At 48.5% G+C, this 27,545-nt stretch overlaps 1 protein-coding gene across 2 annotated transcripts in view; it reads left to right on the plus strand.

Annotated features, from left to right (window-relative positions):
- TMC5 (transmembrane channel like 5) overlaps nt 1-27,545 on the plus strand; it is a 73,402-nt gene that overhangs the window by 24,198 nt on the left and 21,659 nt on the right. Inside the window, exons 3-11 of one of the 2 annotated variants that reach the window (XM_084768569.1) lie at nt 465-592; nt 2,006-2,095; nt 11,456-11,555; nt 13,238-13,325; nt 14,741-14,989; nt 18,330-18,481; nt 21,759-21,903; nt 23,352-23,507; nt 26,895-27,046. In XM_084768569.1, coding sequence (XP_084624695.1) covers nt 465-592; nt 2,006-2,095; nt 11,456-11,555; nt 13,238-13,325; nt 14,741-14,989; nt 18,330-18,481; nt 21,759-21,903; nt 23,352-23,507; nt 26,895-27,046 — 1,260 coding nt within the window. Of the gene's footprint in view, nt 1-464; nt 593-2,005; nt 2,096-7,115; nt 7,637-11,455; nt 11,556-13,237; nt 13,326-14,740; nt 14,990-18,329; nt 18,482-21,758; nt 21,904-23,351; nt 23,508-26,894; nt 27,047-27,545 lie in introns of those variants that run through there. The other variant, XM_084768568.1, reaches the window with a different exon arrangement.

Consider the following 27,545-nt stretch of genomic DNA (forward strand, 5'->3'; position numbering starts at 1 on the left):
AACCCAAACCTGACACAAATTAAATGAGAAAATGTGTGTGCTGGCTCATGGTTTCAAAAGTTTTGGCCCATCATGGAGCAGAGGATGTGATGTGTAGACCACCCCATATCACAGTGGCCAAGAAGCAGAGAGATGGGGAGAGGAGGGGAGGGGAGGGAGGGAGGGAGAGAGGGAGGGAGAGAATACGCATTCAGTTTTATTTTTCTTGGTTGCCCTTTCACTCCACCGTCTTCCCCCTCCTCCCACCATGGGCGCCGCTGCCCTCGTTCAGAAAGTCTCCCCCTTAGATAGCCCTCCCTGGCAACGACCTCATAGTCACCCCCAGAGGCGTGGTTTATGAATTCCCTAGGCCTTCTCAATCCAGTCAAGGTGATAATAAGGCAGACCACCACAGAGAGCCTTCCTCTCGGGATTTAAAGGTGCTCAGCTGGACATATCCAGTGCTGACCCTTATTTCTCTGCAGGAGCAATGGCCCCCTTGGCACTCTGGGGAGGGAGAGTGAAGACTATCCCGAAAGCATTGAAATGGCACCCGTGGAGATGGTGGGGCTGCGGGGCCACGCTCTGCCAGGTGATCCTAAAAATGGCTATGGTAAGTATGTGTTAAGATGGCATTAGTGTCCCAGGCAGAAAGCAAAAGGCAGTGAATAAAGGCCATGTGACAGCAGCTTCTCCTCCCCCACTGGCCCTGCTTATGTACACGGAGGATCAAAGAGGGAGAGGAGAGGGGACGGGACGAGAGGAGAGGACAAAGACAGAAGGGAAGTGGGGAGGAGGAAGAAGAGGAAGGAAGGGAAGTGGAGAAGCACCAGCCAAGGGCAGCACAGGATGCCAGTGCTGTGAGGCACAGGCAGAGAGAGGCTTGATGAGGCTAGTAGGTACAGGGTGGTGTGGGGGCGGGGGCTGGGAACGGTTTCCAAGGCATCAGAGAGGAAGGGGCAGGGCACATCTCCCCCCTTTAGTGTGCACTAGGACTCTGCTGCATTCTAGGCTTTATTCAACCATTTGACATGTCTTAACGGATTGTTCCGCCAACAATCCTGTGTAAAAACCAGATCGCCATCTCTATGGTGCATTTTATGACAGTTTATGACAGTAAAGATCAGAGATGCTAACATGCCTGGGGCAAACAGCTAGTAAATAACAGGCTGAGAATTGCGCCCAAGCAGGAAGTTCAAGAACCTTTGGCAATGGCCCTTTCAAAAGTGCCCTGCATCCTGTTCCATTCGCCTTTCCTCTTTAATGTGGGCTGTATAAGAGTACATTGGAATGTGACACTGCCCCACAGATGCAAGGAGTGGACTCTGTCCCAAAGAAATCAGGACACACTTAGTCCACTCATTGTCACAAAACATCACGGCTTCCAGGAACCTTTGTGCTCGCCTGTACAAGTGGTTTCAGTGTGACTTGTAATTTATTAACAAGCACAACAAATTATAAAGTGAGATAGACATTTAAAATGTAAGCATATAAACTTAAGTTTATGTAATTAAAGTACAGTTTTGTGAAATGCATTTTTTTCTAGTTACATAAGCATGATTTTAGCCAAATCACAAGTATTAGTCTTAATTTTTTAAAATTGAGATTTCATTTTTACCTAATGTATATATATATGGTGTTTTGCCTGGGTGTATAACTGTGCAGCACATAATGTACAGTGTCCTCAGAGGCCAAAGGGGCACCAAATCCCCTAAACATTTAGTTATAGGTGGTTGTGAGTTATCAAGTGAAATCTGCGAACCAAACCCCGGTTATCTGGAAGAACAGCCAGTGCTTTAACCACTGAGCCATCTCTCCAGGCTCTAACTAGTTTTAATTGTTTTATCTTTGTATTTTAATCATATTTTCTACTCAGGTTCTTAATCTTGGATCCTGTAGGGTCTCCAAGACTATGTCCTGGTATGGATGACCCCTCCTAGGCCCTGTGAGCACGTTCGGCTGTCATGTTTTCCTCCGTGTCTAGTCTGGAAGGCCTGATTGGCCATGTTTCCCCTTCTCATTGCAGTGAACTCTGCTTATGTGAGAGGAAGCAGCCCTGTCTGTGTGGATAGGAACCTGCTGCTGTGTGAGCGTGATTGGCAGACGTCACCCCAAGGTGAGTCTTAGTCGAATATCACCGAACCGTCAGCCCTGGGCAAGGGTTGGACTCAAGGCCACCCAGGTACAGAAACGGCGTTTCATCAAGGCCCCTGGACTTGTACAGACACAGTAATGCTTCGTTTATTGTAAGCGTTTTCTCCCTGCCTCCATCTGTCCCTCCCCACCATCTTTCCTCCTCTGCTGCGGGGATTGGACCTAGCTCTTGTGGGTGGTAAACACACGCTTTACCCTTGAACCACAACTTCAGCACTTAATGTTTTCTTTTAGACAATGCAGGTTTTCCCATCTAAGTATCAAGGTATCTTCATTAGGACTCTTCTGGTTGTGGGATGGGGACATGTCCCAGTGGGTAATGTGCCTGCTGGGCAGTGTGAGGACTTGAGTTTGAACCCCAAGGGGGAAAAAAACAAACAACGCTGGGTATAATGTCAGATGCCTGTAATTTAGTGCTGGGGCGCAGAGACAGAAGGATCCTGGGAGCTCACTGTTAGCCAGTCTAGCCAAAATGGCAACCTTCAGGTTCAGTTGGAAGACCATGCCTCAAAAACAAGATGGAGAACACTGTGGCATCAACCTCTGACCTCCACATGTGCCCACTCAACCAGGTGAGAGCTCCCATGCACACACATGTGCGTAACACACACACACACACACACACACACACACACACACACACATTTTTAAAAATCTTGATTATAATAGAAACCCAGTTCATTAGCAAGGAATTTATTGGCTTATGAGGGAAAAGGTGCAGGAAAATTTAAGAACCAAAGGTCATAATAGCTTTCATTTCCTCATATAGTACCTGGTACATAGTAGGTAGTTTAGAGATCTTTGTCAGTTAGTTTGTTGAGTATAGAAACTATGACCTTACAGTCCAAAGCCATGGCTGGGTGCCATTGGACTTATTACTCACCCATCTCTCAAGTCTGCTTGGCTTGGCTTCTCTTTAAACTTGTCCTTCATAGACATCAGGGTCAGGCCATCAGACCTGCAGATGCCTCTTAGCATAGCTATCCTTTAGGAGGCTTTTCTTCCTCCCTGGCTGTCCAGGAACTCATGCTCATGGTTCAACAAGGAACTCATGGCCATGTTTCAACCAATCACTTTATTATAGGTGACAGGATAGGATTATCTGTCTCAAGGCTGGTGTCTGTTTCTGAGGACAAAGTCCAGGAACCAACTGTGAAACAATAAAGCAGCTCTTTCATAATGCTGGAATGTGTATGCCACTGGGAATATGTAGACCAGTGAAAAACAAATGCTTTGTTTTCTTTCTATCTGTATATCTTTTTTATTTGGTTTGAGTGTTTGAGTGCATGTGTGTGCGTGTGCATGCATGTGTGTGTTTGTGTGTGTGTTTGAGTGTGTGTGTGTGTGTGTGTGTGTGCATATGTGTGTACACACTTATGGAAGTCAGGAGTTGACACCTTCCTATTGCTTCAACTGAGATATTGAGTCAAAGCCTTCCCACACCCTTAAAATTACATTTTGGCCAGATGTGGCTGCACATACCTCTAGTCCCCATATTTTGCAGGCAGAGGCAGGCATATATCTATGTGTTCAAAGACAGCCTAGTCTACATAGAAAGTTGCAGACTAACGAGGACAACATAGTGAGACCCTTTCACAAAAACAGATAAGTTGTGTGTGTGTGTGTGTGTGTGTGTGTGTGTGTGTGTGTGTCACGGTGCACATGTGGAAGTCATAGAACTAACCTAGGGGGCTTTGTTTTCTCCTTCTACTATGTTGGTACCCAGGACAGAACGCAGGGGGTCAGTCTTCTTCTTTTTTTTTTTTTTAATATTTTATTTTATTTATTGTATATGAGTGCTCCATTTGTATGTACCCCTGTATGCCAGAAGAGGGCATCAAATGATATTACAAATGGTTTGAGCCACCATGTGGTTGCTGGGAATTGAACTCAGGACCTCTGGAAGAACAGGCAGTACTCTTAATCGCTGAACCATCTCTCCAGCCCCAGGTGGTCAGTCTTAGTCAAAAGCCATTTTACCAGCTGAGGCATCTCCCTGGCCTCATACAAGAGAGCTCTTGGGGTTCCTAGATCCCATCTCCGAAGCCCTGGAGTTACAGGGGACAAGCGCACTTAGAATTTGTGTGGATACTGGGATTTTAACTCAAGTCCTCAAGCTGACCTGCAAGCATACATTGAGCCATCTCTCCTGAAAGACTGAAGGCTTTGAAGTATTAGGAAAAACAAAAACAAAAACAAAAACAAAACAAAACAAAACAAAAAAACCCCTCAAGTGTGGCAAGCAGGGTTTTGATTAGCGACAGAGACCAAGAAGCCCATGGAAGCTGTCAGAGAGACACCAGGGAACACCATCACAAAGGCAAGCCTGTAAATAAAAAGGACCAAACAGAAGGGTTCTTATATCCAATACAAATTGAGGGACCCCACAACTTAAAGCTATTTCTCTGCCAGCTCCATATCTTATGAGCAGCCTTCCAGAACCTTCCCAAGCTAGAGTGTAACTTTTTCAAGAGGTAGATACTGCAACCTGGTGGGATGTATCAGCAGGTCAGAGATTGCCTTCAACCATTGGGTCCAGCCAGCATGAGGCCGGAAGAAGACGCCCCCCAGAGGTAGAGGGAGGGGTGTGAAGAAATAGAAGACACACATTTTAATCTCCCTGTTTTCTGATTTTCAAATCACACATCAAGTAATCGATAATGCCCCAAGAACTCCCTGCACAGAGCAGGCACTAGTAAATGCTTGCTAATTTATGGATGAGTGATGAGTGAATACACATTAGCACCTTGGTCCAGGAGGGGACAGTGGTGAAATTTCAAGCTCTCCTTTTTTGGGTTCAGAGCACCTAGGCTGGACCTTTAGCTCCGAGGCTTTCTCTCGTCCTAGCCTTAGGCAAAATCCTCCCATTGAGCCTCAGGGTTTTTGTTTTGTTTTTCGCTATGAAATGGGGTAATTGTGTGAACCTGAATAGCATACTCTAAAGCAATGTGTCTTATGGTCCAAAAAATAATGTATTCCATAACTGTACTTGTGCTATTGTTATGAATCATTATGTAAATATCTGCTCTAAAGACTGGGTGCATCAGCTGAGCGTGGTGGCGCACACCTTTAATCCCAGCACTTGGGAAGCAGAGGCAGGCAGATCACTGTGAGTTCGAGACCAGCGTGGTATACAAAGTGAGTCCAGGACAACCAAGGCTACACAGAGCAACCCTGTCTCAAAAAAAAAAAAAAAACAAGCAAGCAAACAAACAAAAAACTGGGTGCATCTTATGGTCAGGTGCTTCTTACAGTCCAAAAAATATGGTAGCAACAAAAATAATTTCATGGTTAGAGGTCACCACAATATGAGGAATGGTATTAAATGTCACAGCATTAGGAAGGTTGAGAACCACTGCTCTAAAGTATCTGCCCTTGGTAAAGGAGGTGTGGGTGATGCTAATGACCGCTGTGGGGAGGAGATACGAAGTCCTTGTCCAATCCTAACATTTAGTAGGAGTCAGTGGACAGAGTGTGTCAGTTCATCTCTACCCTCAGTCTAGCCTACTGGAAAATTGTTGGCCTTCATGCTCAGACTGAATAGTGTCCTGAGAGGAGGCCTCCTCAGCAGAGATGTTGCAGCTCCCAGAGGAGGGTCTCCCCCGCTGATCTGAGGAGCTCAGGAGCCTCAGGAGCCTCAGCTCCACTCCACCTCTTCTCTTCATTGCTTCTTGGCTTCTTCCAATGAGAGAGTCACACCGGGCAGCAAATCTCATAAAAGAAATGTATTGGGAGGGTCCAGGTGTGTAGAGGGACGAATCCAGGGTTGGCTGCCCCTGCTCCCCCACCTCCCTGAGAGGGCAGCAGAGAACTGAGCAGACACAGCTTTTATGGAACTTTCTAGAGCAGAGATTCCCAGGATGACAATTGGTGGGATTTCAAGTCCTGCTCTTAGGAGAATTGAGGGATTGGTGGCCTTTTGTTCAGATGGTTCACCTAAAACTAGCATCATCTGGGTAGGTCCTACTGAAGGGCTGAAGATGACCCTTGTGACAGTTAGAGAGGCTAGAAACGCTGTTCTGACAGTTAGAGAGGCCTTGGGGAGGGACCTGGCTGCTGGAGCTCCTCAGGCAGGGGCCTGGCCATTTTCCTGCCTTGGGGGTTTTACAAAGTTTACAAAGGGAGTCTATGGCAGGGAAGGCTTTCCCTCCTGCTTGAGTGGGCATAAACAGCCAACAAAATGAGCAAGTTGGTCCATGTCACTTGTGAATTGGATCTGTACAACAATTCTGTTCACGTCTCTGGCACTGAGGCAGAGCAATCAATGGCTTAGTAATAAAAAATTTATTTTTCTCAGGGAACAGGAAGAGGAGAGAGAGGAATCCAATAGAGAAGCTATTCCTGTGGGATTCCCTCCCTCCGTCTGTCCATTATCATTAATGGGTGAATACTGACTTGTTTTCAAAACCAGAAGGCACAAAGGCAGAAGGGTAGTAAAGAAGAAAAACCAGGCAGACCACCTATTTTTAAAGCTTATAACCAAAAGCTGCATTCTCTTTGGCTAAAACTGGGCCATGTGGCTACCCTTACCTGCAAAGGAAGCTGGGAGACTCTTGACTGAGCGCTGTGTCTGTGCAGGAGTGTCTCCTGGCATGAGGAGGGTAGATATTAGAAGGCAGACCTGAGGTGGTCAGGAGATAACGATAATGCTATGATCTCATGTAGGTTTATATAGACATACATTTAGTAATTAGTGTGTGCAGGCTCGTGTGTGGAGATCAAGGAAAACTTGTAGGGATAAGTTCTGTCATTCTGCCATGTGAGGATTAAACACAGGTCACCAGGCTTGACACCAAGTGCCTTTACTCACTGAGCCATCTCATTGCCCCAAAATACACATATAAAATGATAAATGTAGAACTGAAAATAAAACCTTGTCCCATGATTACAGATCACTGAGAAGGCTCCCCACCTTCTGTTTCTAGAACCCCATTGTCTTTAATGAAGGGTTCTGTTTACAGTTTCTCACGTAGCTACCAAGGCAGAATTCTCTGCAGGGAAACACATCTCCTCCCGAGGAGCCCCTTCAGGGGACAAGGCAGGAGGCATGTTGTAATTTGCGTGGAGCTCTTTGTGAATGGGGCACCCTTTCTCTGATGTCATCGCTCTTCCCTGGCGGGCCCAGCCATGCCACTATGAATGCTCTTGAGGCCTTTGATGACCAACCCTGTGAAGAACATGAGTTTTCAGGGGCAAGAGATGCTGTCAGATAACCAAGTGAACGAAGTCATCATAGAAGTGGAGACTGTTCCGTCTGGGGTCCCAAATCACCCAGCCTCCAATCACATCTTCCTGAGGAAGCCATCAGCAAACTCCACCTTCAGCATGTTTTCAGCAGCAGCAGCAGACACCATAGACGGTCAGATTTTGAGCCATGGGAGTGACAGGAGGGACAACCGGTTGTTGAGGTTTTCATCTCTGACCGAATCGATTTCTCAGATCTATAATGGCCCAGACAGCCTGGGCGTGGATGAAGCCTGTACTTTCCATGAAAGTGTTCAAGGTATAGAATGCTCAGGGAAAGTTAGAAAAGTAGCTTTAATGTGTCTACAGGTTGTTGTTGTTTGTGTGTGTGCTTTATAAAGGGGTACTGGGGATCCAAAGGCAGATACCCACACCCACATGGCAAGCACTTTATCCACTAAGCCTTTAATTTTTTAAAAAATCAGGTAATTTTCAAGGGGTATAGTCAGTAATCTAAAGGACACTGGGGATGAGGAGAATTGTTGCTTTGAGACATACTTACTGAGAGGTTTTTTTTTTTTTTTGGTTTTTAGAGACAGGGTCTCTCTGTGTTAGCCTTGACTGTCCTGGACTCACTTTGTAGACCAGGCTGGCCTCGAACTCACAGTGATCCGCCTGCCTCTGCCTCCCAAGTGCTGGGATTAAAGGCGTGCGCCACCACACCCGGCTTGAGAGTTTATTTTTCAAACAACCTTAGTTCATATGTCTGGTAGTCATCACGTTTAGTTTTGTTAGGCATTTTTCTCATACCCTGAACCTTTGAGGCAGGCTTAATGAGGAAACCGAGGCTCAGGAAAAGTCATTGCCACCATGGTTTCATGGGACAAGGCAGGTGCCTCTCTCTGCTCTTACTGGGTCCAAGTCTAAGCCAAGACTCTCTGGCCTCTGAACTCCTGAGGTCAACAGAAATGCTGCTTCTGGGGCTGGGGAGATGGCTCAGCCATTAAAGGCTAGGCTCACAACCAAAAAGATAAGAAATGCTGCTTCTGTTTCACCCCATAATACTCCAGACGTAGGCATTGACGCTGAGGCTCAGTAGGGTGTTTGCCTATCATTTCAAAGACCCAGGGCTCCACCCCAGCACCACACACAGGCCATGGTGGTATATGTCTGCGGTCCTGGCACAGGCCATGGTGGTGTGTGTCTGTGGTACTGGCACAGGCCATGGTGGTATATGTCTGTGGTACTGGCACAGGCCATGGTGGTATATGTCTGTGGTACTGGCACAGGCCATGGTGGTATGTGTCTGTGGTCCTGGCACAGGCCATTGTGGTGTGTGTCTGTGGTCCTGGCACAGGCCATGGTGGTGTGTGTCTGTGGTACTGGCACAGGCCATGGTGGTGTGTGTCTGTGATCCTGGCACAGGCCATGGTGGTGTGTGTCTGTGATCCTGGCACAGGCCATGGTGGTGTGTGTCTGTGGTCCTGGCACAGGCCATGGTGGTGTGTGTCTGTGATCCTGGCACAGGCCATGGTGGTGTGTGTCTGTGGTCCTGGCACAGGCCATGGCGGTGTGTGTCTGTGGTCCTGGCACAGGCCATGGCGGTGTGTGTCTGCGGTACTGGCACAGGCCATGGCGGTGTGTGTCTGCGGTCCTGGCACAGGCCATGGCGGTGTGTGTCTGCGGTCCTGGCACAGGCCATGGCGGTGTGTGTCTGCGGTCCTGGCACAGGCCATGGCGGTGTGTGTCTGCGGTCCTGGCACAGGCCATGGCGGTGTGTGTCTGCGGTCCTGGCACAGGCCATGGCGGTGTGTGTCTGCGGTCCTGGCACAGGCCATGGCGGTGTGTGTCTGCGGTCCTGGCACAGGCCATGGCGGTGTGTGTCTGCGGTCCTGGCACAGGCCATGGCGGTGTGTGTCTGCGGTCCTGGCACAGGCCATGGCGGTGTGTGTCTGTGGTCCTGGCACAGGCCATGGTGGTGTGTTTCTGTGGTCCTGGCACTATGAGGGAGAGGAAGGAGGAGCAGAAGTTCAGGATCTTGCATAGTTATGTGGAGAGTTTGAGACCAGCCTGAGTTACATGAGATCTTACCTAAGAAATTCTTTTAATGTCTATGTTTCCATTCTAGGTATGAAGTGTACTATGTGTCAGTAATTCCTAGAAGGGAAAAGTGGACCCAACCCTGTACTAGTGACCCTTCCCTCCTCTTTGCCTAGCCTGTCCTGCACAGGGAGACAAAAGCTCCTCCTCTTCAGCAGAGTGAGTTGTTGCCCTTTGCAGGCTCCCCCGTCCACCTCAGTGAACCCAGAGCTTCCTCTGAGGAGTCTGAGCCTGAGGAGCAGCCCACACCTTCCCCTCAGCAGAGCATCCTGCGAGCCGCTCCCACTCACTGTTAGGAGATGGTCACGGCAGCTCAGGGCTTATACCTAGACCACACTCCCCAGAGGAAGAAGTGTGGACTTGTGCTTCTGCCCTTTGTGTGTAGAAAGAAGAAAGCCTTTTCCAAGAAACATTTTCTAAGTCTCCTGCAAAGAGGACAAAGCCACTGGATTGGCTTAGCCTCACTAGGACCTGTCCAGTATGCCTGGAGATGGTGTTAGCAGAGGAAGCTCAGGCCTTGTGAAGGAACTGGACCTAATCAGGACTCAATTGGAGTTCACAGCTAGTTAATAGGATGAGGTTGAGGCCAGTTGGCCATGTGACTGAAAATGTGATTATGAGTTACTGGAGAAGAGAGAATTAAGAGTGCTGTGGCAATTATCAGGGACCTAGGAAAAAGCTCTCAAATTGCCTGGAGTTCCAGAGTGAAAAGAAACCAGGTAAGGCATGCAAGTGAGAGACAAGAGGGATCTGTTGCTTTGCTCAGTAATTTTCTTTCTTTCTTTCTTTCTTTCTTTCTTTCTTTCTTTTCTTTTCTTTTCTTCTCTTTTTGGTCTTGGGAATGACAACAGTATTGGATTAGAATAGTCTAAATTTTAACTTTGGTTTTGAACACAAACACATATGTACTCACACACGCACACACTGGCCACTTCCATTTGTGTTTTTTGTTGTTGATGTTGTTGTTGTTTTTGAGACAGGATCCCACTGTGTAGCTCTGGTTAACCTGAAACTCACTGTATAGACCAGGCTGGCCTTGAACTTACAGAGATCCACCTGCCTCTGCCTCCCGAGTGCTGAGACTAAAGGTTTGTGCCACCTCGACAGACCCCACTTGTGATGATCTCCAGTCTATATGGTGCCGTGTGCTTGTTGTTTGGAACCGAGAAGCTGAGGACACAGAACCACCAGTTCCAGGCCAACCTGAGCTGTACAGCAAGAATCTGTCTCAGAATAAACCGTGCTGTAATTTCATTTTTTAAAAAGATTTATTTATTATATACACAGTGCTTTTGTCTGCATGTATGTCTGTGTGCCAGAAGAGGGCACCAGATCTTATTATAGATGGTTGTGAGCCACCATGTGGTTGCGAGGAATTGAACTCAGGAACTCTGGAAGAGCAGACAGTGCTCTTAACCTCTGAGCCATCTTTCCAGCCCTCCGTGCTCTAATTTCAACACCATGGTTGGTTGGTTGATCGATTAATTTATTTATAGGGGATGAGACAGGATCTCATGAGGTAATCTGGTATATTAGTGACTTTTCTATTGCTATGATAAACACTGTGACCAGGGCAGCTTACAGAAGAAGGTATTTATTTGGACATACAGCTCCAGGGAGTTAAGGGTCAGCCTTAGTTAGGAAGCATGGCAGTAACCAGCAGGCATGGTGGCTGGATACCCTCACATCTTGACCTGAAAGCAGGAAGTAGAAAGAGCTAACTGAGGATGGTTCAAGTCTTTAAGCCCTCAAAGTTTGCCCCATGGTGCACTCCTCCAAGGCCACACCTCCCAAGCCTCCCCAAAGAGCGCCACCAACTGGAGAAAAAATATTCAAATGCCTAAAACCACCAAGCTTAGCCTTGAACTCATTATGTAGCGCAGCCTAGCTTTGAACTTGCTATCCTCCCGCCTCTGCTTCCCAGTTCTGGAATTATAAGCATATCCTATCAAATCTCACTCTAGTGTCATCTTTTAAAATGTTAAGACTGTGTTCAAGGAAAAAAAAAAACCAGAACTCTGCTCATCTTCTTCTGCAGGGCAAAAACTAATCGTATCCCTGGTTCCCATGACATCTAGAGACAGAATCAAAACCATCAGGAACCAGCCAAGGACCATGCAAGAGAAGAGAGAGCTTAGGTAAGGCCTTTGTTCCTGTACGGGAGCCCAGTCTACTGCATACATCCCATCTCAAAAAGACAACTAACTGAATAATGCAGGAGACAGTTCTTCTGTAAGGAAAATCTTTACAGGGTGGCCATCCCCCCCCCACCCCCGTGTGTGTGTGTGTGTGTGTGTGTGTGTGTGTGTGTGCGCGCGCGCGCGCGCATGCATGTGTGCGTGTGTCTATAGAGAAAGCATTTATATTATAATTTTAGCTGGTCTCAAATTCAGGATCCCCTGCATCAGCCCTCAGAGCTCTCAAATAAAGGTGTGTATCACACTCAGGTTATTTTTGCTTTTTATTGTTATAGTTTCTTCTGTGGCCCAGGCTGGCCTTGAACTTGCCATATTACCAAAGATTGTCTTGCACCCCTGATCCTTCTGCCTCCACTTCCTGAGTGCTGGGATTACTAGACTCATGTCCAGCCATGCGCAGCTTGCTAAGGGCTGCGGCTTGACCTGTCCCCCTAGAAGGCATGTGCACCCTGGTTGGTGACTGCTTCCAAAAAGGATTCTCTGGAGAAAAGCAAGTCTCCAGGGAAGTCTAGTTACCATTGCAGAGGCAAGGGACTCACTTGAATTAGCTTCCTCAAAGACACAGCATGAGACAGGCAGTCTTTCTGTGCTCCTCTCTCCTAAAGGCCAGACCCCAGTCTAACCAGAGTATGCAGCAGGCAAATCCTCCAAAGTCTCCGATTTCAACATCTTTAGGTCACCAAGTGCAAGGGAAATCTGAGTACCTGACCAGAAGTAGAGGGTTCTAAAGAGTCAGGGACAACAAATGCACCGTGTGAGGCCTGGGTGGGCTGGGCATGGGGTGGGTGGGAACTGGGAGTCTCTGACGCGAGTGTCAGGAGTCCAGGTACCAGGACACATGCATGCTGGCTTTGTCTTGACAAACCTACTGCACTACTCTTCTACTGGAGTGCCCCACAGCAGAGGCTGCTCATGGGAGAGTGTGTTCGGCCCTGCAGGATTAGGGCCCATCTTGGCAGAGGTGGCTGTAGCAGTAGCTAACAGCTCACATCTTGAACCACAAGTAATCAGAGAGAGCCAGCTGGCAATGGCCTGAGTCTTGAAACTCGGAGACCACCCACAACGGTGTACTTCCTTCAGCAAGACCACACTTCTCAAGGCGTGCAGCTAACCGGGAGCCAAATGCTCAAATGTCCTCCAAACTCTGGGGAATATCTCATTCAAGCTACCACACCTATCCTGGAAAGTTTAAGAGTTAACAGGGGAGCTCGCGAGAGGCACGTGGTAACACTCTACAGAGCCTGAAAGCTAACTGCAAGTTCCAAACCATTCTAAATTTAAAATTTTTGCTAAAAGCAAACAAGCAAACAAACAGAAAAGAAAAACACGAAGCAAACCCAAAAAAATGAAAACGAAAGGTCAGGGGAGAAAGGTCAGTTGAAGAATGGTGCCATGCAAGCATGAGAGGTCAACATCCATCACCAGAGCCCCTGTAAAAGCTGACACAATGGCCTTTTGTAATTCCAGTGCTAGGGCCCTGGAGACCTGGGACTAAGTGATTCTGTTTTGGCCACTCGAGAGGGCGGGACTATAAGCTGGGGGTCTCCACATCTAGGAGTGGATAGTTTTCACAGAAATGAACTACATCAGTGTCCTTTATTTTCTCTTCCTGTTTGCCACAGAAAAATAGTTGACCAAGAAAAGAGTAAACAGTCCCATGGCACCCTTGAGGCCAACTGCTGTGCTCAGTGTCTGAGCTCACTTTCCATGGTAAGTCAACTTTTTTGTTTGTTTGTTTGTTTTTCAAGACAGGGTCTCTCAGTGTTAGCCTTGGCTGTCCTGGACTCGCTTTGTAGACCAGGCTGGCTTCGAACTTATAGCAATTCGCCTGCCTCTGCCTCCTGATTGCTGGGATTAAAGGCATGCGCTACCACACCCAGCCAGTAAATAAACTTTTGAAAACATGTTCCCATGCCTTTAATCCCAGTACTCAGGAGGCAGAGGCAGGTAGGTATCTGAGCTGGAGGCACTTATTTGGCTTTTACTTCTGAGATCACAGTCTATGGAGTGGGGACTCCAGGGCATGAACTCCAGGCAGAACCTGGAGGCAGGAACTCAAGACAGGATGGACCTGGAGGCAGAAACTCAAGGCAGGACCTGGAGGCAGGAACTCAAGGCAGGATGGACCTGGAGGCAGAAACTCAAGGCAGGATCTGGAGGCAGGAACTCAAGGCAGGATCTGGAGGCAGGAACTCAAGGCAGGATGGACCTGGAGGCAGAAACTCAAGGCAGGACCTGGAGGCAGGAACTCAAGGCAGGATGGACCTGGAGGCAGAAACTCAAGGCAGGACCTGGAGGCAGAAACTCAAGGCAGGACCTGGAGGCAGGAACTCAAGGCAGGACCTGGAGGCAGGCACTGAAGCAGAAACTGTGGAGGAACACCGCTTACTAGTTTGCTTCTCATGGATTGCTCAGCCTGCTTTCTTACACAGCCCAGGAGTGACACAGCCCACAGTAAGCTTCCCTTCTCACTTCAGTTATTCAGAAAAGTGCCCCCACAGAATTGGCTGCAGACAGTTGATGGAGTCAGTTCCTCAGTTGAGGTCTTCACTTCCTAGATAAAATCTCGGTTTGTGTCAGGTTGACAAAAACTGACCAACCGGCACACATACCTGGAAGGGAGTGGCTGCATGATTCCGCAGTTTTGTATTTATTCTTTTTCTGGAGCTCATCCAAGTGGGTAAATTGATTTGTATCTCACTGTAAATGGGATGAGCTCAGCAAGGTCAAAGGTCAAGGGTCAAAGGTCGGGGTGGAGGGGATGGAGGGAAGGGGAACTCAACAAGAGTGTGACTGAAGTGTGATCAAGGGTCAGGGGGAAGGAGGGAAGCAGAGCTAGCCCTCAGACTGTACAGGCTAACATAGGTGTGGGAGTAAAACGGTGGGAATTGGAAGGTAAGATGTTAGTGGCCAGTTTGGTCATTGGAAGCACAACCTGGGAAGGTGGTAGGAAGTGCACCTGAGAGGGTCGTTACGAACATGAAGGAAGCCACCTTTGTCAGTGCGCCTCGAAGCTCCTGGCTGGGAATAGGGCCCCTGGAGCAGGAGTGTTTGGCTATCACAACACCCACTCAGGAGCCGCTTGTTTAGTGAGAATCAAGATTCTTCTTTGCCTCCCACCCCAGGCCTGCCGCAGAGCCAAGGGCAGCCTCTCAGAGCTCCTCAGTTCCATCAGCTTGTGGCAGAAGAGATTCAAGGTCATCGGAGGCAAGTTTGGAACCAGCGTCCTGTCCTATTTCAGCTTCCTGAGGTGGCTTTTGAAGTTTAACATCTTCCTGTTCGTCATGAACTTCAGCTTCATCGTCATCCCACAGTTCACCGTGGGCGAGAGGAACACCCTCCAGTTCACTGGCGTGGAGCTCTTCACCGGGGCGGTAAGTTCTCTGCTCTCCACCCACGTTCACCAGGGCCTGCCTCACACTTCCTCAGACCTCTCACTCTGCCTGATGGAGAGGAAGTGGCTGGCTCTCCCTCAAGCACTGAGTGCACGGCCTTGCGGGGTGAGCTGCTCAAACATCCAGAGGTCAGGAACCGGTGTCGCAGGTGGTTTTTACCACACCTCGCTTCTTTGCACACTTGAACCAGCTATGAATGAACTAGGCATTCCACCTTTTTGTTTCTTATGGAAGATAAGTGTTCCTTACAGGCTACCTGGTGTGTGTTTCTTTCCCCTTCACATTACACAGTGGACACAGATGGTTTTCTTTTCTTCTTTTGTAATATTTTATTAATTTATTCATATTACATCTCAGTTGTTATCCCATCCCTTGTATCCTCCCATTCCTCCCTCCCTCCCATTTTCCCCTTACTCCCCTCCCCTATGACTGTGACTAAGGGGGACCTCCTCCCCCTGTATATGCTCATAGGGTATCAAGTCTCTTCTTGGTAGCCTGCTATCCTTCCTCTGAGTGCCACCAGGCCTCCCCATCCAGGTGTAATCTTCTCTTTTCTTTATCTCTACAAAATACAATCAATCCTTTTCTGGAAATTTTCCACTGCAGAGGAAAATGAAGGAAAACTCATGTTCCCTTTCTTCTTTTGTCTAATTCTGAAAGCTGGGGTGTATCCCTTAAAGTAATTTTAACATTTTTATTTGTGTCTATATGTGTATGGATCTGTGTGAGTGTATGTTCGCATGTGTGTGGGTACTTGTAGAAACCAAAAGAAAACCTCAGGTCTCCCGGAGCTGGAGTTACAGGTGGTTGTGATCTGCCCGACCTGGGTGCCAGGAACTGAACTCAGGCTCGCTGGAAAAACAGCAAATGTTCCTAACTGCTGCACCACCTCTCCGTCCCCGGATAGTTATCCTTAATTCTGCCAAATACAATAATGCAGGTGTGATCCTAGGGATGGATTCTTAGTTTTCTGACCTTAAATAACCCGATGTCTGAAAATGTTTTCGTTCTTTGATTCTTCTCCAGTCAAAACACACACACACACACACACACACACACACACACACACACACACACACACAAAGCACTCTTAGTTCATAGAGACACAAAGGCAGGTTCCTTGGGGTGTAGTTTTAGCAGCTCTGCTCTAAAGAATCTCAGGAGCAGAAACCTCTTCAGTGCCAGCTCACAGGGTAGAGGTTCCCTGCTTCCACAGGCAGTTGGGTTGGTACGCTCTCACTGATGCTAAGAAGAGCATGGATTTATAAAACTGTCCGAGATGCACGGTAAAGACAAAAAAATTGCAAAAGAAGTATTAAAATAGAACCCCTAGCCCTATTTATTTTTAAACGTTTTATGTATTTCGTTTTTCTTCACGCAGGAAAGCCAAACCTCAGACTTTGCGCATTCTAGGCAAGCTCTGTGCAGACCAGCGGCCCGTCCAGCTCCCTCTACTTCTAAAGAATCATTTCCCCTGTATTTATGGCTTGTTTATTGACCTAGTATCTATCATTTATCTACCTATTGATCAATTGCTGGGTGGATGTTTATATGGGAAGAAAAATTAGTCTACCAAGATACATCATTTCCCCCTTATTACAAAACCCACTGCCAGCGGCTGTGCCGGCGCCGATAACGTCCTGCCTTCAGGAGCTGTCTTCCTTGTGAGCGCTCTGTCAGGCTGCCACACTGAGTAGATAGCAGAGGGTGAAGATGGCTGACCACCTGGCTTCCAGGGCGCTTGCCTTGATCCCCAAGTTCAGGTGCTCACAGCGGGGGTTCCTCAATTGCAAAACCAGCTTGGGTTGAAATTCTCTCCGACTCTAGAAACTTATTTCTGAACTATCTAGGTCTCTTTCCCAGGAAACTAGAACCCACCCTCCACTGCCACAGGTGCAAAATGTATTTTAAAAATTGTATCTGGGCCTGGGGTGGGGTGGGGGTGGGTGTGACTCAGTAGGTAAGAACCCTTGCTGCACACACAGGATCTGAGTTAAGATCCCCAGCACCCCACATACAAAGGCAGACATGGCTATGAGCACTGTGGTGGGCAGAGGGAGGGGTGCTATCGGACACCCAGCTTAGGCTCCAAACCAGCAAGCTCCAGGTTCAGTGGGAGTCCCTGTCTCCAGGGAATAGCATGGAGATTCATAGAACAAAACACTTGTTTCTCCTCTTGTCTACAGCACACTCATGCACTCACACCAAACGTGAATACACACGTATGCACACGCACACACACAGGCATGCGCGCATCCACACATTCACAAACAATACATTGAAAGAATTGTGTGTATAAGCACGTGAGCAGTGTGTATAAGCATGTGAGCAGTGTGTGTATAAGCACGTGAGCAGTGTGTATAAGCACGTGAGCGGTGTGTGTATAAGCACATGAGCAGTGTGTGTATAAGCATGTGAGCAGTGTGTGTATAAGCACATGAGCAGTGTGTGTATAAGCACGTGAGCAGTGTGTATAAGCACATGAGCGGTGTGTGTATAAGCACGTGAGCAGTGTGTGTATAAGCATGTGAGCAGTGTGTGTATAAGCACATGAGCGGTGTGTGTATAAGCACGTGAGCAGTGTGTGTATAGCACGTGAGCAGTGTGTGTATAAGCACGTGAACGGTGTGTGTATAAGCACCTGAGCAGTGTGTGTATAAGCACGTGAGCAGTGTGTGTATAAGCACATGAGCGGTGTGTGTATAAGCACGTGAGCAGTGTGTATAAGCATGTGAGCAGTGTGTGTATAAGCACGTGAGCAGTGTGTGTATAAGCACATGAGCGGTGTGTGTATAAGCACGTGAGCAGTGTGTATAAGCACCTGAGCAGTGTGTGTATAAGCACGTGAGCAGTGTGTGTATAAGCATGTGAGCAGTGTGTGTATAAGCACGTGAGCAGTGTGTATAAGCACGTGAGCGGTGCGTGTATAAGCACGTGAGCAGTGTGTGTATAAGCACATGAGCAGTGTGTGTATAAGCATGTGAGCAGTGTGTGTATAAGCATGTAAGCAGTCCTGGTCCTTGTCATTATTCCCTAATCCACGTACCATAACACCCGTGTACAGAACATTGATGCTGTATTAACTGTGTCATCTAAAGATGGTTTAGGACCCAGGAGGGTGGGCACAGGTCCCGCGTGGACACTAGGCCCCTGCATGCCATGCAGTGGGTGGTATCTTCCCTGCCCCAGGGCTAATCTCCTTGGATGCCAAGAAGTATGTGTGAATGTCTGAATAACTGCATACGGGGGACCTGAAGAACAGCCATTTGCCTTTCTCAAGCAAGTCGCTTAACGTGGGTCCCTTTGCTGTGCCTGTCAGGGTTATTTTAGGGACACGGTGATGTACTATGGCTTTTACACCAACTCTACAATCCAGCACGGGACAGGTAGAGCATCCTACGACATGCAGCTAGCCTACATCTTCACAATCGGAGCCTGCCTGGTCACCTGCTTCTTCAGTCTGCTCTTCAGGTATAGAGTCTAAAGCTTATCTTATTTGCACATGTGCACATGTGTGCATTTGTATGTGTATTTGTGTACACATTTGTGGGGGTCAGAAGGCAACTTTGGGGTGTTGTTTCTCAAGTGCTTTCTACCTTCCTACGTTATTTTTGTTTTGTTTTAATAGGGTCTCTCTCTAGCTTGGAACTCGCCAGGCAGGCTTAGCTGGATAGCTAATGAACTCCCAGGCTCCATGTGCTCCTGCTTCCCAAGGCAATACCCTGGGTGCAGGGATTATAGGTGTCCGCCACCATATGCAGGTTACTTTTTATGAGTTCTGGGAATCAAACCTATCCTTACTCTTGATTGACAATACCTTACCAGCTGAGCTATCTTCCCAGCCCTAGGGCTCATCTTTCATTTAGGCAAACTCCAAGAAACTCCAGCAGTAACCCAGAAAGCTGGGTACAGTGGTGCACACCCATCATCCTAGCATTTGGGATGTCCAGGAAGGAGGATTTTGAGTTTAGGACTAGCCTGGGAAGTGGGCACTGGGTCGGCCTCTGTATCCCTTTGCAGAGAGAACCCTGCCATGGATGGCTAAGGCAACAGAAATCTGTCTTCTCACTGGTTTGGAAGCCAGTAGTCTAGGCGAGCTGCTAGCAAGGTTGGTCTCTCCTTGGCGTAGGGAAGGTCATTGCTGTAGGCTGGATCTAGATGTGAGAGGCGGGGTCTCATGGGAGATCTTCAGGTCACTGAGTGCTTACTCTCAAAGGAGGGCCTGACCAATTCTGCTCTGGCTTTCCCATTTCCTGGCCATGAGCTGAGCAGATTTGCTTAGGACCCTCCTGCCGGTCAGGATGCGTCATTACCATACCTGAGCCACAAGGAGAATTAGACTTTGACAGATGCCTCTAAATCTGAGAACCAAAGCAAACTCCTTTGCGGAAGTTGATGGTCTTAGGTGTACGTGTTACTGCGACGGAAAGCTGGCTAGGGCGCCACCTTCTCCCGGCCTTCCCTGGGACTTCCACTGTGTCTGTCTGGTTCTAAATATCTTTCTCCTCTCCATCCACCTTCTTCCTCCTGTCTCTTTCTCTCCCTCCTCCCTCTCCTCCTCCTTCTCTTCCTCTTTTTCCTCTTCCTCTTCCTTCTCCCATGTTCTGTTGCAGTTCAGGAGAGGAGCTGCCTCCCAAGCCTAATTTCCTCTAGTAAGAATGGCAACCTCTTTGATGAGGAGCCATCCAGAAATCTTCATTTTATTCTAAGTACCCATCTTTTTAAAAGGCCCTGTCCCCGAATGCAGCCATCTGCTGATGCTACCCAGGCTGACTGCTTTCACGTCTGGATTTGGGGGACTCATAATTCATCTCATGTAGGCACCTGCTAGCTTCATTGTTCAAAGAGGAAAAAAAGAATGGGATTTCACTGAAACTTAACCACACTAGAGCACGTTCTTTCAGCCGTCACTCAGTGGTGATGCATTGTGGGAGGAAAGCACTTGTTTCATTCCATATCGAGACATCCCATTATCTCACATGAGGCCCATTTCCTAACTCCTAGAAGCCATGGGCATGCCATTTGTATGTGGTGTTCCTTCCTCTCACTGTGACAAAACAGTTGCCATTCACAACTCAAGGGTCACTCGGATCCGTAGTGCCTGGGCCAAGGTGAGGCAGAGCCGTTGGTAGAGGAACAAAGCTGCTTACCTCTCTTTAGCCAGCAAGCTGGAGCATCTCTGCACTGCCCAGCTGCCTGCTCCCATTTTTGTCTCATCTGGGTCACTACCATGTTCCCACTTTCTTGGTGGCCCTGTCCCCTTCAGTTAATCATCTCTGGAAGCACCCTCATTGCCACCCAAAGTGTGATTTAGTGATACAGGCGCCCCTTGATCATGTTGTCAAAGATCAATAATCGCACAAGGCCAAGGGGCTCTCTGGCCGGGAAGGTAGACACGCCTGCAGTTCCGCAGGAAAGCCTTTGTGAGCCTGAGGCCAGCCTGGTCTACGTAGTGAGTTCCAAGCTAGCATGTGCTATATAAGGACTTGTCTCAAAAACATGGACTCTACAAATGTGATTAAAGGTCTTAAAAAGTGGGGAGGGATGCCTAGGATTATTCAAGTGGGTCCAGTAGAATCGCAGGGACCCTGAAAGAGGGAGGGGTGGGGTCAGAGGTCAGAGAGAGGGGAGAGGTCAGAGGGAGAAAAGGAACTTGTTATCTACTGGTATTGAAAGTGGGAGCAAAGGAAGGAGAGAAGCCTCTGGGAGCTAAAGAAGACAGGGGAACGGGGTCAGTTCTAGATCCTTCAGAAGGAGGCTAACCTGTGACATCCTGCCATCAGTCTACAACATCCATTTCCTGACTGTGTGTGCATGTGTGTGCATGTGTGTGTGTGTGCGCGCGCGCGCAGGCACGTGTGTGAGAGCATGCGTGCTAGTGTGCAAGCACACATGCGAGCATATGAAAACCAGAAGACAACCATGGGTCTCTTTTTAGATGTTATCCGTCTCCTTTGAGACAGGCTTCCCACGAGCCTGGGGCTCCCTGATTCGCTAGGCTGGCTGGCCGATGAGGTTCAGGAACAGTCCTGTCTCTGTCTCCTCGGAGCTGGGATTATGAGCACATATTAACACACTCGGAATTTTGACATTGGCTCTGGGGATCCAAACTCAGGTCCTCACATTTGCAAAGGAGACATTTTTACTGACTGAACCAAACATGTCTCCAGCCCCTTCTATAGCTCTGGCCCCAGAAATGTAAGACTGTGACCCTGTTGTGTGTTAAACAATAGCTTGGTGATGTTTTGTTGTAGCAACATGGACAGTACCCATTAGCATCTCTGTGAGGTACTGTTGCTTTCCCCATGGCACAGATGTGGAAACTGAGGCTCAGAACACTTAATGTGGCACAGATGCCTCTGTTGGCAGAATGTAGGCTTACAAGCTATGCCTGTCTGTTCCCAGCACCTTTACGACACAGTGCTGGTAATTCTTCTTTCTCTGAAAGAAGAGTTTGGAGTGCCCATGTTACCCCCCATTATCAGTGAGTGACGTGCCTGGTCCCAGCATGCCTCAGCACCTTCACAATAATGCTTGAGCCCACGCCTTTAATCCCAGCACTCAGGAGGCAGAGGCTGGCAGATCGCTGTGAGTTCAAGGCCAGCCTGGTCTACAAAGTGAGTCAAGGACAGCCATGGCTACACAGAAAGACCCTGTCTCAAAAAAACAAAAACCAAAACAAAACAGAACAAACAAACAAAAACCCACCATAATACCACTTGGACGTTTTGGTTTCTACTTCCCCCAGCATGGCCAAGTACTTCCGGAACAACTTCATCAACCCCCACATATACTCCAGAGGGATCGCTAAGCTCATCTTTTGCTGGGACTTCACTGTCACCCATGAAAAAGCTGTAAAGCTGAAACAGAAGAACCTGAGCACCGAGATCAGGGTAAGGCCCAGACTGCAGAGTCCTCCCTGCTGCAGGGCTTCTCCCTCCCCATGGGGCTTCTCCTTCCCCCCTCTTCCCCCCCTCACTGCAGCTGGGTTTCTCCCTCCCCACAGGGCTTCTCCCTCCCCCTCCCCCCGCAGCTGTGCTTCTCCCTCCCCACAGGGCTTCTCCCTCCCCTGTGTATCTATAGCTTTTCCCCTCCATGCCCCCCTCTTCTCCCTATTTTTCATCTCCCTTTGTCTTTCCTTTTGAGATCAGGTTTTAGCCAGGGCAGCAGCGTCTGAATCCCACATCCATTTCTTCTTCTTCTTTCTTTTAATTTATTATGTATACAGTGTACATTAGATCACATTATAGATGGTTGAGAGTCACCATGTGGTTGCTGGGAATTGAACTCAGGGCCTCTGGAAGAGCAGACAGTGCTCTTAACCGCTGAGCCATCTCTTCAGCCCCCGACCCCCACCCCCACATCTACTTCTTGAGCTCACACTTCCACATTAAAAATTCTACCTGAGAGCAGCTGTTTTCCATCCTCAGGGAGGGGCTAACTATGGAAGACCTTTCCCAGTTTCTGCAATTAGAGTAAAGATTCAGTGGTGTCTAGTGAGTGGAGGTTTGGGATGCCATGAGCACCCCACATACAAGGAAAGGACAGTCTTCACTCCAAATGCAGAGGCTGAGCTGCCCTGGTCTACAGAGGCAAGCTTATTTTTTTTAAAAAGAACAAAGCAGCCAGGTGTGGTGGCCCATGCCTTTACCCCCAGCATTTGAGAAGCAGAAGTTGGGATTCCAGGCCAGTCTGATCTACAAAATAGTGAGTTCCAGGTCAGCCAAGGCTACAAAGTGAAACCTTGTTTAAAAACAAAAATAAAACAATACAACAATGAAGCCCACCCCAAAGCAAAAATAAATAAAAAAGAGAGCAATAATTAGAAATGATCAATAAATGGGCTTCGACAACAGTCCTCACTTCTTCCCCCATGTGGTATTCTGCCTTGCTCATCAGGAAAAGGCTCCTGTTGAAGTGTTTTATTTGGTGTATGCCTGCCACCCTGGGGAGGCAGAGCCTGGAGGATGGGTGGTGTGTTTAAGGGCAGGCTAGGCTACATAGCATGTCCTTGTCTTCCCCAAGTACAAAGATGAAAGAGAAAGGAAGGCAGGAAGGGAGTGATGGAGGGAGCTGAGCAGAGGAAGAACAGAGGAAGGAAGCAGAGATGAAAGCACACCGTGATCTCAGCCCTATTGATCGCTCTCTGTGCTCCTCTAAGATGGAAATGGACTTTGAAGTCCTGGGCTTCTCTGCCATCTTGAGACTCTCCCTTGGTCTCCCATGACACCTTGATTGTCTCCAACTCCTGTGTGGTTTGGGCTGGCCCTACATTCCTGAGGATCTCCGCAGACAAGTAGGGAGAGGCCGGCGGGACCATTTGACTGTCTGGTGCTTGCAGGAGAACCTGTCTGAGATCCGCCAGGAGAACGACAGGCTCACACTCAACCAGAAGCTGACCCGCTTTTCTGCCCACATAGCCGCCTGGCTCGTCTCTACGGGAGTGGCTGCAGCCTGCTGTGCAGCTGTATACTACCTGGCTGAGTATAACTCTGAGGTAAGCCTAAGAGTCAGAGCAGAGAGAGCTGGGGAGGACTGGGCTGCTGCTGGGCAGATGCAGAGCAGAGGCCTCCAGCTGGACCCTGTGACCAGCAGCCACCACGCCCATAGAGGCTTGCTCCTCCCATGGCCACAGACCTGGATCTGCACCTTGGAGTCCCTGTGGGTGTAATGCCCAGCACAGGGCAGGGCGCACAAGTAATGATGGGACTTTGGCAGAGAGCAGGGGTCAAGTTCTCATTTTTCTGTTTGCTTATTATTTATTTTTTCTGTCTTTTTTTTTTTTTTTTTGAGACAAAGTCTTGCGATACAACAGAGGCTAGCCTTGAACTCCTGATCCTCTGGCTTCAGCCTCCCAAGCGCTGAGGTTACAGATACTCACTGTTCCTTATTATTCTGTCCCCATGCCCCTGTGACACCTGACAAAGTAGATGGATGAACTCCCTGGGCTGATTAATCTTTCTTGCCCTCAGTGTTTCTCCTCTATCCTAAAAACAATAGAGTATGGGATTACACAACCCTGAAGGGTCACCATTGACCATATTAAAATCTGACTAACTTGAAAGGGAGGAAACTGAGTCAGTCTTTAGAGGCCTGCCTTTGGCTGCTCAGGGAAAAAGCTGTGGCTGGGCAGCTGCAGGTAGAAAGTCTTGGCCCCCTGAATGTGCCCTGAAATTCAGGGTGGCTCCTGAGAGACACAGAAGTCTTGGGGTCATTCTTCCAGCCCAGGCACCTGCTCTGGGCTGAGCAGGATCAACTGCTGGCATAAACCCAGTGGCTGCCAGTCATTGGTGACTGCAGCCTCCCATGGCTGGGCTTGGCCTTATTTCATCTCACTGAACTCTAGTCTCTGTGACGTGAGGGATGCCCCTGTGGTTCAGAGATGCCAAGCTCACAGGCTCCCTCTCAGCTGATCAGAATGTGATGGAGAGGCAGCGTTAGAACCCAGGCATGTCAGCTAGTTTTCTCAATGTTCTGACAGAAGCAGTGCCAGAGAGGAAGAGTGTAACGTGGCTCACAGTTTTAGGGGATGTTGGTCCATCTTGGAGGTGAAGACATGGTGGCCGGGCCTGGTTAGAGCTGGTAGGAAGTGAGTGAGCCCTCTCTGTGGGTCAGGAAGCAGAGAATGTGGGAGGCACCAGAAGCTGGGTTTTGAACTTCAAAGGCTGGCCCCCTGCGATGAATTTTCTCCAGCCATATACTTCCTGCCCCAAGGTCCCACAACCTTCCAGAATGCTGCTACTAGCTGGGGACCAAGTGTTTAAACACACACACACACACACACACACACACACACACACACACACACACACACACACACCACACACACCACACACACACACCACACACACACCACACACCACACACACACACACACACACCACACACACACCACACACACCACACACACACCACACACACACACACACACCACACACACCACACACACACACCACACACACACCACACACCACACACACACACACACACACACCACACACACACACCACACACACCACACACACACCACACACACACACACACACACACACCACACACACACACACACACCACACACACCACACACACCACACACACACACCACACACACACCACACACACACACACACACACACACACACACACACACACCACACACACCACACACACCACACACACACCACACACACACACACACACACACCACACACACACCACACACCACACACACACACACACACACACACACACCACACACACACACACACCACACACACCACACACACACACCACACACACACCACACACACACACACACACACACACACACACACCCTCCTCTAGTTTCACATCCTACCCAAGATACGAGAGTTCCGAAGACTTTTAAGGCCTCTAGAAGTGGATGCAGGTGGGGTCGGCCTCAGGACAAGGAGAATGAAGCATGGGGCACCACACACACTCACAGGAATCACTCCAAGAGAGATGCTGGCAGAGGTGCTCTACCTATATAATGAGTCAACCATCAGTGGGCTGCATCCTCATGCAAAGGTACCGCATGGGCAAGCCCCTTCCCAGTTCAGTTCTTAGCAGAAAGGAAGTCTGGTGAGCCTGCCTCAGGCTATATAAGAGCATCAGGAGCAGTCAGCCATGGAATCATATATGTAAAAGTAACATTATAAGGCCCGAGCAGGTTGAATCTATATATATATTTGTGAGCATATATACATATAATCTATGTGTGTAACAGCAATTAAAGAAAAAACCCATACATTTTAAAGAGAGAAGGGGGAAGGGTAGACATAGAAGAGGAGTGAGGAAGAAGAGAGAGAAGGGAGAAAATAATGAAAGTATATTTTAGTTTATAAAATAAAATAAAATAAAATAAGGGGCCAGGCATGATGGCATACAACTTTAATCCCAGCACTTGGGAGGCAGAAGCAAGCAGATCTCTGTGGGTTTGAAGCCAGCCTGGGCTACAATAGTGAACTCCAAGAATAGCCAAGGCTACATAGTGAGATTCTGTCTCAATTCCCCCTCCACACACACAAGTAATAAAAACGATAACATAACAAAAGCAATAATAAGAGTAGCTGGAGAAATCTCGTGGTGTTTAGTTCCCTGGCACCATGGCTAAAGTAGATTTTGTTTCCACAGCAGGAGACGTCAGTTTCCTAGCTCAAGGCATGTTGGTAAGGAAAGCCAAGTCCCAGCAGCCACTGGAGTTTAGGTCACTGTTCTGGCTTCACTCTGCTGGTGTGGTAAAACACTCTAACCCAAGACAGCTTGGAGAGGAAAGGACTGACTGGGCTCACACTTCCAGGTCCCAATCTGCAACTCCCAGGAGGCGGGGAAGGAACTCAGTCGGGAACCTGGAGGCAGAACCATGCATAACCACTGCTTGCTGGATCCCTCACAGCCTCATGTTTAACCAGCCTTCTTATACAGCCCAGGAACACCTGTTTAGGGACTGTGCGGCCCTCCTTCATCAACAGTCAGGACGATCTCTCTCTCTCTCTCTCTCTCTCTCTCTCTCTCTCTCTCTCTCTCTCTCTCTCTCTCTCTCACACACACACACACACACACACACACACACACACACACACACACACACACACGCCAATCTGATCTAGGCAATTCCCGCATTGAGGTTCCCCACTGGCACTTGACTCTAGGTTGTATCAAGTTGGCAAGAAAAACTAAGCCATGCTCTGCTGTGGTCTAGTGCTTCTTTGCTGGGTGACCCTAGGAAGACATATTTACCTCTCTGAGACTCAGTGTGTCTCAGAGGAACTGTGTGACGGGCTCTCTACTGCAGAGCCCCTGAGCGTGTGCAGAGGGTCCACAGCTCCGTGGACCTCTCAGGCTCATCCCTCCAACCCTGCAGTTCTTAAAGACGCACAGGAACCCTGGGGCGGTGCTGTTGCTGCCTTTCGTTGTGTCCTGCATCAACCTGGCTGTGCCTCGATTCTACTCCATGTTCCGCCTGCTGGAGAGGTACGAGACACCAAGACAGGAAGTCTACGTCCTCCTGATCCGGTAAGTGTGTTGTTGCATCTGCTTTTAGCTCTTTCTCAGAGCTAGGGGGAGTTCCATTCAAACGGCAAAGTTCTGTTCCTGAAGAAAGGCATTCTAGGAATGAAGCATCTATCATATATGGGTTGACAGCTGTCTTTTTTGTTTTGTTTTGTTTGATTTGGTTTGGTTTTTCGAGACAGGGTTTCTCTTGTAGCCCTGGCTGTCCTGGACTCAATTTGTAAAACAGGCTGGCCTCGAACTCACAGAGATCCCCCTGCCTCTGCCTCCTGAGTGCTGGATTAAAGGTCCCACTATGCTTGGCAAAAACTTACTTTATTTTTAGTTATATGTCTATGTGTATACATGATATACGCACATGTGTACATGTACACACACACACACATACGCCTGTGTGTCTGTGAACATGAGTGAACTGAGGCCATGCGGGGTGACTGTGGAGCTGGAATTGCACTTGACTGTGAGTCACCCTACATGAGAGCTGAGAACTGACTCAGGTCCT

Source organism: Acomys minous (assembly GCF_964271855.1).
Source record: "Acomys minous genome assembly, chromosome: 2".
In the NCBI taxonomy this organism is placed as follows: Eukaryota; Metazoa; Chordata; class Mammalia; order Rodentia; family Muridae; genus Acomys; species Acomys minous.